Source organism: Geotrypetes seraphini, chromosome 17 (genome assembly GCF_902459505.1).
Source record: "Geotrypetes seraphini chromosome 17, aGeoSer1.1, whole genome shotgun sequence".
NCBI classification, from domain to species: Eukaryota; Metazoa; Chordata; class Amphibia; order Gymnophiona; family Dermophiidae; genus Geotrypetes; species Geotrypetes seraphini.
Genome location: NC_047100.1, coordinates 14,123,729 through 14,137,179, shown reverse-complemented (window position 1 = coordinate 14,137,179; position 13,451 = coordinate 14,123,729). Strand labels below are relative to the sequence as shown.

Below are 13,451 nucleotides of genomic sequence, written 5' to 3'. Positions count from 1 at the left end.
TCAGCCTTACGCTGGTGTTTAAATCACCGCCTGTGGGGTTCAGCCTTACGCTGGTGTTTAAATCACCGCCTGTGGGGTTTCTCTATTGATCTGCCTTAAAATTTATGCTTTCACATCCTTCAATAAACATGTTCTAAGCTTTATCAAGTGAAGAAAATCTACACTTACCTTTATTGTACATGTTGGTTGGCACTTGAACATTGCTCAAACTGATGTTTACAGGCAAATTATTGAAATGGTCATTTGGTAGCAAAAGAAATTCTTTCCCCAGTTCCAAAAAGTTTCCTTCTTCATCTTTATCATTAATAAGGACAGCATTGAAGTATTCATACTGGAAAAAGAAATCACAGTGATCATTTGTTGTTGCAATTGTTTGATTATAGATATGGTGGGTTTCTTGTCGGAATAAAGAACATGAAACCAGCCACAGATGTTTGTTTAAAGGTAAGTCATTAGGGTTTAAAGTGGGGCTGTACCCTGTAATACTCTTATAGAATACCCGGATTATGCGTCCAACTTGCAAGCCAAGTTTCCAAGTTTATTGAAATTTTACTAACCCGCTCCAATGGTGAACCTTCTGGATGGCTTACAATCTAAAATCCGATACCAAGTTTAAAATAAAAACATAAAACCACAAATCACAAATAAAATCACAAACCACAAATAAAATCATAAAACCACAAATCACAATTCTGTATTTTACATAACTCCTCCAGCGTGGTCAACTACTATGCTTGATATGCATCAGAAAAGAGAAACGTTTTTAAATCAGCTTTGAACTTATCAATGGACGTCAATAACTGAAATGATAATGGTAAGGAATTCCAAAGCTGATGACCAATTACTAAAAAAATAGTAGCTCTAACTTGCTTATGAACTATTTCCCGATACGTAGGAATTGAAAGGCAATTTTGACTTGCTGATTTCAGAGTTTTTTGATGGTAAGATGGATTCAGAAGATGTACAAGATATAGAGGCTGTCTTGTTTTTGATACCGTAAAAATTAATACCAGCAGGTGTAAGTTCTCACACACAAAGCTGGGTGCAGGAATCCAGGTTAAGCACGATTATATAAAGGGAATTTAGCTCAGAGCACCTTGTATAGAGTAGCACTTAGCTTGGACTCTTCTTGGAATCTAACGTTGACCGTCATGTATTGAATCTGGCCCTTGTGTGTGCTACCTCTTCCAAAGAGAGGAAAAATGTATGTTTTAGTATTGAAAGCATGCAGTAGATTTTATAGTCGGGATAACTGCAGACAGAAATAGCCCAGATAAATCATTGTAAAAGACAATTTTGCATAACTATAAAACATGTTCAGATTCTTCAGTTGAAAAGTAGTCACATATGCTGAATCCAAACGATGGCTTTTAAGTGCTGGCAGTGATTTCACTTCACATGTCAGCTGTCTGTAATCTTAACTTATTTTCTTATAAAATACAGTCTTGAATTTCAGCAGCCTCTTCCTTTTTATTACTTTAAGTATCTGGAAGAGGCAGTTCTTAAAAACCAGAACCAAGGACATTACAGCACTACTGTCACTATTATAAGGGATCAGTGCAAAACTATTGAATGCATCTTGGGCAGGTAAAGATTTCAATATGAAAACCCTGAAGGTACCTCATGTGGACATCTTTTCGACAATAGTGTAACACTACTAACCCAATAAGATGGATAGTGAGATCAAACGAAACACTTCAAAACCACACCAATATCTCACAATATAGTAAGTGATGGCAGATAAAGACCCAAATGGTCCATCCAGTCTTCCCAAACATACACTCTCTGTAATTTAACGATTTAATTTAAATTGTTCTTTTTCTTAGATATTTCTGGGCCAGAAACCCAGAGCTCTGTCCAGTACTGTGCATTTACTGGAGTCTCCGTCAAAGCTCACTCCAACTCATCTAAACCATCCAAGCCCATCCTAAACCAAAAGGCCATATACAGACTCAGACCGTGCAAGTCTGCCCAGTACTGGCCTTAGTTCAATATTTACTATTATTTTCTGATTCTAGAACCTCTGTGTTCATCCCATGCTTCTTTGAACTCCGTCACCGTTTTTCTCTCCACCACCTCTCGGGAGCACATTCCAGGCATCCACCACCCTCTCCGTAAAGTAGAATTTCCTAACATTGCTCTTGAATCTACCACCCCTCAACCTCAGATTATGCCCTCTGGTTTTACCATTTTCCTTTCTCTAGAAAAGATTTTGTTCTACGTTAATATCACACAATATAGTGGAAAAACTAATTGGAGAGGAAAAGATTCTCAGAAACCTGCTTGATGTACTCAATCACGACTTATATGGTTCCAAGACTATCATAGATCCTGAAAAACCTTTCCTACTATATTGTACATATTTTTTAAACTCTCTTTTAATATTCTTTTCTTTTTTATTTTGTGCAAAATATAGATGCAAAACAAACTGTAAAAATAGATTATAAATAATCAGTTCAACTTATCTTTTATCAACAGACAGCTTTGGCCCGACGGGACCCATTTTGCCACTAACTTCTTCAAAGGGTCATGAATAGTTGTTGTGCATTTTTAAGCTGCATATGTGCCTCAAGGCTGATGTTACCAAAATGGAATCATATACATTAAGTCTTGATACATTTAACGGCTGAATACGTCAAGCAGGTTTCTGAGATCATTTTCCTCTCCGATTAGTTTATGACTACATTGTGCGATATTGTGAGATATTGTTATGGTTTTGAGGTACCTCATGTGGTTCACCCTGGATTATCCTTTTCACCTGACGGGGGTAAAATGAAATTTTCAAATACATTTTTGAGAGGTTGGGGAGGGGATTGTCCCAAAGAAATCTAATCATGCATGTTAAATTTAGTGTGCTAGTAGAAAAAACAGCGAAGATGACTCTGGTGTTCAATGTCTTTTATTTTGTATTTTCGCTCATTTGGGGAAAATTGTGCACAAGTCAACGAAACCGTCTGTGTAATATGCGGCGGCGCACAAAAGGCAAACAGAATGCTAGGAATGATTAAGAAGGGGATCACAAACAGATCGGAGAAGGTTATCATGCCGCTGCACCGGGCCATGGTTCGCCCCCATCTGGAATACTGCGTCCAGCACTGGTCGCCGTACTTGAAGAAGGACACAGTACTACTCAAGAGGGTCCAGAGAAGAGCAACAAAAATGGTTAAGGGACTGGAAGAGTTGCCATACAGTGAGAGATTAGAGAAACTGGGTCTCTTCTCCCTTGATAAGAGAGGAGACATGATGAAAACATTCAAAATACTGAAGGGAATAGACTTAGTATATAAGGACAGGTTGTTCACCCTCTCCAAGGTAGAGAGAACGAGGGCACTCTCTAAAGTTAAAAGGGGATCAATTCTGTATAAATGTAAGGAAGTTCTTCTTCACCCAGAGAGAGGTAGGGAACTGGAATGCTCTTTCGGAGGCTGTCATAGGGGACAACACCCTCCAGGGATTCAAGACAAAGTTAGACAAATTCCTAAACCAGAACATACGCAGGTGAGGCCAGACTCAGTTAGAGCACTGGTCTTTGACCAAAGGGCCGCTGCGAGAGTGGACTGCTGGGCACGAAGGTCCACGGGTCTGACCCAGCAGCGGCAATTCTTATGTTCTTAAGATTGTGGCCAAGCTTTTTGTTAGGACCATTCACGTCGGCTCTCAGAGCCTCTGTTTATGTTTTAGAATATTGGTTTCTGACTCACCTACAAAGAGAGCAGATTTTCCATCACTCTTATTACAGACTTGTTGAGTCTCGATACAAAATAAAAGGCATTGAGCACCAGAGTCTTCTTCGCTGTTTTTTCTACTTTCCAAATTTGGGGAAGTGAGTATCTCCTGTTTTCCTGAAACCCATGCTATGCATCAGTCTTAAGGTAGAAACATAGAAAAATGACAGCAGTTAAGGGCCATAGCCCATCAAGTCTGCCCACTCCACAGACCCACCCCCCTAAGTCTGCTCTCCTGGAGATCCCGCTCCTAATGACCCATCCTTAACTCCACTCTCTTAGGGATCCCACATGGCCATCCCATTTACCCTTAAAATCTGGCACGCTGTTGGCCTCGATTACCGGTATCGGAAGCTTGTTCCAATGATCAACCACTCTTTCGGTGAAGAAATACTTCCTGGTGTCCCCATGAAATTTCCCACCCCTGAGTTTAAGCGGATGCCTTCTTGTGGCTGAGGGTCCATGTTAATTTGACACATACTAGGGATCTAATACCAATATACATAATATACCGTTTACAGGTTAAATTTGACATAATTACTGTGCAAGATTTATCAATATAAGTTTTTATCCTAATGTGACACATACTGAGGCTCTAGTACCAATATACATTTATATTTCTTTGTAATCTATTGGCCTTATGCATGGGAGTTGGGTGAAAAGGTATGTTTTTATTGTGTCCATGCATGCATGGATGCCCCTTCCCAATGCGATTTTGAGGGAAGCTTTTCAAAACTCGGACAAAGCGCCGGGTTTTGAACAGCCGTCCGGATCCCCGGACATATCCTCCCAAAAGAGGACATGTCCGGCGAAATCCGGACATCCGGTAACCCTATGCTTCTGGAACATGTATCAGGGAAATTCAGGGCAAACACACACGGGCAAAGATTCAAAATCAAGGAAATTAAAGAAGCAAAATGAAACAAAAAAAAGAGAGAAAAATATGTCAGAAGTATGGCGAATCAGACACTGGCAAATGCAACATATGCTAAAGCTTTTAAGGCGATATGCTGTACAGTAAACCTTTTTACACTACATAATGCACCCCCTTCCTGTAGATTACCTTTCATAGCACCTAATTACGCTATCCACTGTTCATTTCATGAACTAAAATGTAGATGTTAAAAACCTCTACAGCAATATTTAATAATATGCTAGTCCAGTAACAACACAGCAGGTGTGCTGATAAAACCAGTAATTGCTACAGAAGTAACGTTCGAAAATCACAGCACAAGTCAGTCTTAAAAGATGGGTAAGAAGCATTTATAAAAATACTAAACCTTGTCTGGCACACTGAAGAAAAAAAGGTGTAGTTATGGCTTATGAACTTGGTACATCTGTATATACAATTTCCAACATCACTACTAGGTTTTAAAGGCACGAATTGAACTGCTGTAGTAAATTTCTTAGCGGTTTTGCTCCTGATGTGACAGAGAAAAGTAAATGTTTGGGTCAAAATTAGACCTCCGAAACTTTATTTACTTCTGGACATTTCTGTATACCACGCACACAACATATTATATTTGAGGGTGTAAAAGAGGATGTGGAGGGATACAATCGGATGTATTTTCAAAATATCCAGACGAAATCACTCGGCTTTTCGAGCCCATGTCCTGCAGCTTTTACGGATCAGTTTATTTCCGACTGGCATTTTTATCCCCATATCTTTACCATAGGACTTCATAGGGACCCCTGAAAAAGACATTCTGTCGAAACACGGACCGTGTTGGGTCCAGGGCCCAAAGCTTTTCAGCGGACTGCGTCCTAGAGGTTTTTATGTGGTTTGCCAAGTTTTAATATTATTTTAATATTAATAAAGCCCATCTCAGGAACATTATTTCCCCACATTGTTTTTGGGTTGTTCTGTCAAGATATCCACAATAAATATGCCTAAGATGGATTTCCATGCCTCCATTGTGTGAGAAGGTTAAGAAGCGGTGCTGTACTGTATATGATAGAAAAAAAGTCAACCAGTGGCATAATAAAGGGGCATGGATGGGGGGGGGGTGTTCTGCCCCAGGCACCATCATGGTGGGGATGCCGATACCTCTCCTCCTCTCGGCCCCCACCTATTCCCATCTCCTCCCCCCCCCCCCCCCCCCACCGCACGCGCGCTCCCTTCTCTTCCCCTGTACCTCCAGCTGTTCACCACCATGAGTAACAATGTCAACGTGCTCCTTGCGACCGCATCGGGCTCCCGCTGATATCAGAAGGAGAGGACGCTGTTCACAAGCAGCACGTTGAAGTTGTTGGTCGTGGTGGAGAACAGCTAGAGGTGAGGGGGAAGGAGCGGGACTGGAGACGAGGGCGGGGGGGGGGTTGCTACCTCCCCAGACACCTCTCTCCCTCGCTACGTCACTGAAATCAACACACGCAAAGACCGCAGACGTACATACATAAAATACATATTAGAGCTTATTTCTAATTCCCTTTATGCAGTTATTACATTTTCTAAGAACTTAAACTTGATAGAGCTCTTCACTCCTCTCAACGGAACTTGCTAGAGCTTCCTTCTGAACAAGTGATAAGGTTAACCCCTACAAGAACTAGGACCTTCTCTTATGAAGGTTCTAGAGTAGCGTCCCACAAACTTTCTTGAGCCGCAGCACACTAAAGCTAGTGGCCGTGGCGCAAGGCACTTGGAAGTGCACGGATATCGCCGTGATGACATCACGTGCATGTGTGACATCATTGTCAATGTCCGCGTGTGTGTGAAGGCCCTCCAGGCGGAGTCAGAAACGCCAGTGGGGGGTGCCAGACAGGAAGAGGAACAGAGAGAAAGATAGGTGCTGGCGCCCACTGATTGCCTACGTGCCGGCGCCTCTCCTCCCCAGTGTACCGCAGCACACCTGAAATCTCAGGAGACACACAGTTTGAGATACACTGTTCTAGGGTATGGAATGCCTGGATTTCAGCAACTACTTTGCATTCTTAAAAGGGTTAAAAGCATGGCTGTTTGCCTCAGCTTTCTGCAATGTCATTTGAAGAAGTGGATTATTTGTTGTAATGTCATTGGAAGGAGTGGGTTATTTGTTTCTATAAAAAAGAAAAGCTTGCCATTCAAGGGTGTTCTATCTATGGTTTTATTCATATCTTTGAAAAATTTAAATGGTGAACAATGTGATTTTTTCAATGTTTTGTGATTGAAAGGATTAATTGCAAGCAATGGGGCTCATAATCAAAACATCCAGACATCCAAAAACCCACCTAAGTCAGCACTTGGACATCCTAATTGACAGGATGTACACGTGCCAATTTTTGAAGCCAACTTTCTGAATGATCAAGACTTCTAAGTCACTGTGCATCCAGAGCTCACAGGGGCATGTTGGAAGGAATGCTATGGGTGGCATTTGGATGGGCTCTGGGCAGGCTTAGACTTAGACAAGTCCTGTGAGAACTGACAGCAGCCATTCAGAGAGCGGCGTAGGCCCAGGCTGGAATGAGAAAAGCTCGTTCCTGCCTTGTGCGCTGCTGGCCATGAGATCTGAGGCAGCCGTCCAGTAAGGGAGGGGCTCAACGTAGGGCCAAAGCGCTGAAAGCTCGCTCCTGCCGATACACCGCTGGACCACCAAGATTTTAAAAGGTGAAAAAAAGTACCGGGGGAGTTGGTAAAAAATTGTTATTTGGCTGGGACAGATCCCTCCAAGCCTACCACTAGACTACCAGAGGAGGGACAGGATACAGGGCAGGGAGGTGGAATAGGGTACATAGCCTGGCAAGGAGTGTGGGGTTGGATGCAGAGCTGGTAGGAAGTGAGGGGGGGCTGGGTGCAAAGCCTGGTATAAGAGGGAGGAAAGGAGGCTGGGTTCAGAGACTGGCTGGGAGGGGGTCTGAGTGCAGAGCCTAGAAAACTAAAAGAGTGCTTGAACTTTAAAGTCTCTTCTCATTTGTTAATGACAATGATGATGATTCTTAATACCGCTGTTGACTTTGCATGGTTGAAATATTATTCTGCTATATTTTATTATATATATTAGTACACCATTTGGTTCAGAATATTTTTTTTTGTTTGTTTTCCTCCTCTAAACCTAGTGCGTCTTATGGTCAGGTGCGTCTTATAGTGAGAAAAATATGGTATACTCTAGTAAGCTGGTATTCTATAAGAAAAATAGGTGCCTACTTTCCTTTAGAGAATATAGGTCAATCAGATGCTTTCTGGGTGCCTTTATCTAGGTGTTTTGTTATAGAATAACCCCCTATGAGCTAACAAAAAAAGTAGAATATTCTAGAACAGCTACTGTAAATGAAGCTACGCTTTGTAAAATCTAGAGGTTATAAAGAAATGGAAAAGACAGTGGAAGACTGTTATGCAGCACATGAGAAGGAAAGATTAGCACCCCAAGTTGTGCTTTCAGAACTAAATCCCCCCCACTTCTGTAAAAAATATGGAAAATATTAAGAACAAGAAATGAAATGCTGCTGAAGTTCATATACCGGGATTGCTGTAGTATCTCAGTGTCAGCAGTAATATCAGAACTCAAGCATCAGCATCTCTGAGGCACAGCAGATGTTGATGAAAATGAAGCAAGAAGCACAATCAGAAAGAAATAATGGAAAAGAAGAAATTAAGATCGCAGAGCGAAAAAGAGGATAAAATGAAGATTCATAATGTTACTACACTTTGCACATCTCACTGTAGCGTAAATAAAAATTTCATTACAAATATCTATAACAAATTTGTATCAAATATGATTGATGTTTACTCTCTGAAGCACTTGCCACTCTGTGCTGAAGCGTGGAAAAAATGTCCTTATTATTCAAAAAATGCTTTTATGTTTTGCATTTCTAATCTCCAATTCAACAAATACTATCAAAGGTAATCTTTCTTATCCAAGATGCTGATTATGCTTACCATATCATAGGGCGACTACAGAGATTAATAGCTGGATGAATTGTAACAGATTGAAATTGAGTGTTCAGAAAATGAAAGTTATGAGTTTTGTTCGTTCGTTGGGATATGCTCTTCCTGATAAAATCGACCTATTAGGCACTACTGTTGCAATATCCACGGAGGTAAAATCTTTAGGGGTTTTACTAGATTCTCGTCTGACGTTCGGGGGCATGTATGTGCAGCGGTAAAAAAAAAAAAAAGTTTGTTTTTTTTTTTAAAATAAAATTTTATTTTTAAATAGAAATACAAGATAAAAGGTACAATACTCTGGGAACAAATACAACCAGAAACCAAAAACCAAAACACACGATGAAAGAGTCTACCGCGTAGTGTCTGCGCGGAGACAAATGGACCCAACCAAGAAACCAGGCAATAACTTCGCCCTCAAAAAAAAAAAGGATTTTTTAAATTGCGTCTGTTGAACAGTTTGCACCCATATTTGTCGGTCTCTATTTTAAGGACTGGGTCTCTATGTTTAGGACTGTCATGCAGAGTGTGGTATCATCATGCTTAGACTATTGCAATTTGGTGCTTCTGGATAGAAACATAGAAACATAGAAAGTTGACGGCAGAAAAGGGCTATAGCCCATCAAGTCTGCCCACTCTACTGACCCCCCCATTAGGTCTGGGTACTAATGTCCTAGTTCCTTATCTCGACCCTCGCAAGGATCCCACGTGGATGTCCCATTTATTCTTAAAGTCAAGTACGCTGGTGGCCTTGACCACCTGTACTGGAAGCTTGTTCCAGTGATCTACCACTCTTTCTGTGAAGAAATACTTCCTGGTGTCACCATTAAATTTCCCTCCTGAGTGTACTACTGGCAGCCCAGAATGCGATTGTTCGAACTCTGTTTCGATTATGAAAGAGTTATCATGTGACAGAATACTAAATATCTTTGTATTGGTTAAAATTAGAACATCAAATCATTTATAAATTACTGGTCACGGTGCATCTTTGTATACATAATAAGGCACCAAAACATTTGATGGATAGCATTATGCCATATGAGCCACAGCGCATGTGCTCAGTGAGTCACGATGACCTACATATTCTGACAGTGAAATAGCTGTGCCTAGAGCGAGCATATTTTTGTGTGTGGGTCCTCGGGAGTGGAATAAGCTTCCGGGATATTTACGACAGCAAACAAGTTTGAGTAGTTTTCAGAAAATGTTGAAGAAATACCTCTTCTGTAAGATGAAATATGGGATTTGATTGTGTTGCAGCTACAGAAGGATGAGAAAGAAATTTCTAATGTTTATTATTTAATAAATGGTACTAGAAATGTAAGACAAGAGGGTGGTGTGGATGTGATTAATACCCCAGATAGTTTACATCCAACTAATTTATTGGAAAATACACGGGTAAAGAGATCTACTTTGTTGGTTACTATGATTTCTGTGGTAAGGAAAAAGACAATTATGAAAGCGTATTTTATTAAAAAGTCTATTTTGTTTTATGGTTAAACGGTATCTATTTTTCCAGACGTTTCCAGACAAACTCAGATTAGACGTAAGGCCTTCCCCTCCAGCTAAAGTCTAAGGTGATAGCTGGAGGAGGAACTTTTTTCTTAAAATTTCCTTGCAAATGTCTGGGAATGTGGGGAACAAAATCGTAAGAGATGTCATTTGAGGGGATTAGGATGGATATATCGTCTGCGTATATGTAGTGCTTTAAGTTTAATTTTTCTAGTCGGTGATCTATGGATGCTATGTAGATGTTGAATAATGTAGGTGAGAGAGGGGAGCCTTGGGGTACCCCTGACGGGTTTTTCTATGGGTTGGAGTGGTTTCCGTTGCTGGCTACTCGGTAGGATCTGGTTGTTAGGAATTCTTGAAACCATTTCTTGTAGTAGGGAGATAAGTTCTTCATCCCCTAAACTGTAGCGTTCCTTCAGATTTTTGAAGCCCAAATGCATGGCCTTGCATTTCTTTAGCCTTAAATTTTAGCTGCCAAATTTCAGACCATGCTTCAAGCTTCGCTAGGTCTTTCTTCAAGTTATTCACACCACCCGGGGTATCTACTCTATTGCAGATTTTGGTATCATCCGCAAAGAGGCAAATCTTACCTGACAGCCCTTCAGCAATATTGCTTATAAAAATGTTAAAAAGAACAGGCCCAAGAACAGAACCTTGAGGCACACCACTGGTAACATCTCTTTCCTCAGAGCGATCTCCATTGACCACTACCCTCTGTCGTCTTCTACTTAACCAGTTCCTGAACCAACCCGTCACTTTAGGGCTCATCCCAAGAGCACTCAATTTATTTATTAGATATCTGTGTGGAACACTGTCAAAGGCTTTGGTAAAATCTAAATACACCACATTTAGCACACTTCCTCTACCCAATTCTCTAGTCATCCAGTCAAAGAAATTGATCAGATTTCTCTGACAAGATCGACCTCTAGTAAATCCATGTTCCCTCTGGTCCTGTAATCCACTGGATTCCAGAAACTTCATCATTCTGTTTTAAATGTGTTTCCATTAATTTGCTTACCACAGAAGTCAGACTTACTGGCCCATAATTCCCTACTTCTTCCTTACTTCTACTTTTGTGACGAGGGACCATATCCGCTTTTCTCCAGTCCTCCGGTACCACTCCCAACTCTCGAGAAACATTGAAAAGGTCAATCAGCGGAGTACAAGGAAAGCCTAAAGAGGTTAAGGCTTTTCAGCTTGGAAAAGAGACGGCTGAGGGGAGATATGATTTAAGTCTACAAAATCCTGAGTGGTGTAGAACCAGTACAAGTGGATCAATTTTTTTTTTTACTGCATCAAGATTTACAAAGACTAGGGGACACTTAATGAAGTTACAGAGTAATACTTTTAAAACCAATAGGAAAAAATATTTTTTCACTCAGAGAATAATTAAACTCTGAAATGCATTGTAGCTGGTTTTAGAAAAAAGTTTGGACAAGTTCCTGGAGGAAAAGTCCATAATCTGTCATTGAGACAGAGACACTGCTTACCCTGGATCGGCAGAATGGAATGCTGTTTCTATTTACGGTTTTCGTCAGAGAAATCTTTCAGAACTCCTATTTGAATGCTTTAAACACCAAGTACTGTTCTTTAAGACACAGTCCTTGAAGAAATCGGAAACCATTGCAAGTTCACCAAAATGGGCAAAACATGGTCATTTTTCCATATACCAGAAATAAGGCGTGCTTCCATATTTTGCATCAATTGCAAACGTCTAAGACTGGTCTGCATAATACCCTGAGACAGGGATATGCTGTCGATATTTTCCTACAGGTATGTCATTTCAAACAAATGAGAATCTCATACTGACCAGTGTTTCTCACGGGAGCCACATTTCGTGTATTTTTGAGAATTACTTGTTTTATGGTTTCTATTTCCATTTGGTTCTACATCGTCTCTGCAGTTTCCTTTTTTGTTTTTATTTCAAACAAATACCCATCCCTAGTAAACAGAGCCTTTTCGTTTTTTAAGTTAACCAAATGCACAGAATCCCTAAAGACTCTGCAATGTCCTTGCTCTTATTATTGCTGGAAGCTCGTACGTCCACTCCTCCGTTAATTAACGAATGAGAGACAATTCCATTTATTTTCAAATAATTAGCTTACTAGAGGAAAGCAGAAACAAATATTGGCACATCTGATATGCATTATTCTTTTAATTAATCTCTTGATTTATCACAAAACATTGCTTTAATTTCAGGACAGATGCTAATTGAGATTCAGAAAGCATCACCCAGTGGAACTATACTTTCAATTGCCTTTAGTTTTCAGCCTTGAAACTGTTTGGAATTGTATGCTTCTTTCTATTGATAAGCACACATTAAAAAAAAAAAAAAAATCCAGAAAATGGTAACATCTCTGAAACATGATGGGATTGAGCAGCATGTCGTCTTGCAAACGACAATACGCTTGCTAAAATGGAATAACCTAGAGCAATGCAAGGTGTTAGCAGGAAGAGTGAAAGAGCATTATTAATTCTGAAGCCTTGTGCAGGTCTCATCTGTGTACACCTCCTGTAGCACCTAATAAAAAAAAGAGTGCCTATAACAGCTGGAAGGTAAAAGGAAAATAAAAACTAACAAACTCGATTAAAAAAAAAAAAAAACAACAACCCAGTAAAGCAAATCCATCTGGTGTCTTGACACCACATTTTTGATAACACCCTAAGGAAAGGCGATCAAGTCTTATTTGCTAACAGGACATATTCTAGCTGTTAAACTGAATGACTTTCAATTTAATCTTGTCAATGGAGGTCAACCGTTGATGCAATCTTAACAAGGTGAGCTCACCCAGTGTATAACGGCAGCTCAAAAATATTAGCTGACTAAACTCCAAATGGTTGAGGGTGTTGGCAATTGCAAGAAGCTAATAGTGACAAGGCCCGAAAGGGATCCCGAATCATGAAGGAAGGTGAATGTTAAAGCCACTTACATTGAAAGGATTTTATACACTACCACGTGTGAAAAAACTAAACAAAACCCAACTCATTCAAGCTGGTTTGCAATAAAAAATGTATAAGTGACAACATTATTTATAATGGGGCTCTTTTACTAAGCTGCGCGTGAAAATGGCCTGTGTGGGGGATTTGCCATTTGTTGAGGCCACTTCTGGCGCAGCTGTAAAAAGGCTCCGGTTTCTGTTTTCCCATTAATAATCATTCCCTAATTTCCCAATTTGGGCATGGCCATTACCGCCACCTATTTTATAGGTAGTGAGAACACTCTCGCTAATTCTGTGGTAATCGGTTAGTGTACGGCAATGCCCATGTACTAAATAATTAGCACAGGAAATGCCTGCTCTCCACCTCCAAACACACCCCCATGCTAAAAAAAATAAGGCCCCCTTTTAGCACACCACGTA

The 13,451-nt window shown here is 40.4% G+C and overlaps 1 protein-coding gene across 5 annotated transcripts in view; it reads right to left on the bottom strand.

The window, feature by feature from the left end:
• Window positions 1-13,451, bottom strand: part of CACNA2D3 (calcium voltage-gated channel auxiliary subunit alpha2delta 3) — a 797,511-nt gene that overhangs the window by 449,821 nt on the left and 334,239 nt on the right. For all 5 annotated transcript variants that reach the window (XM_033926567.1, XM_033926568.1, XM_033926569.1 and 2 more), the window contains exon 5: window positions 169-331. In XM_033926567.1, the coding sequence (XP_033782458.1) occupies window positions 169-331 (163 nt within the window). The remainder of the gene's footprint in view (window positions 1-168; window positions 332-13,451) is intronic.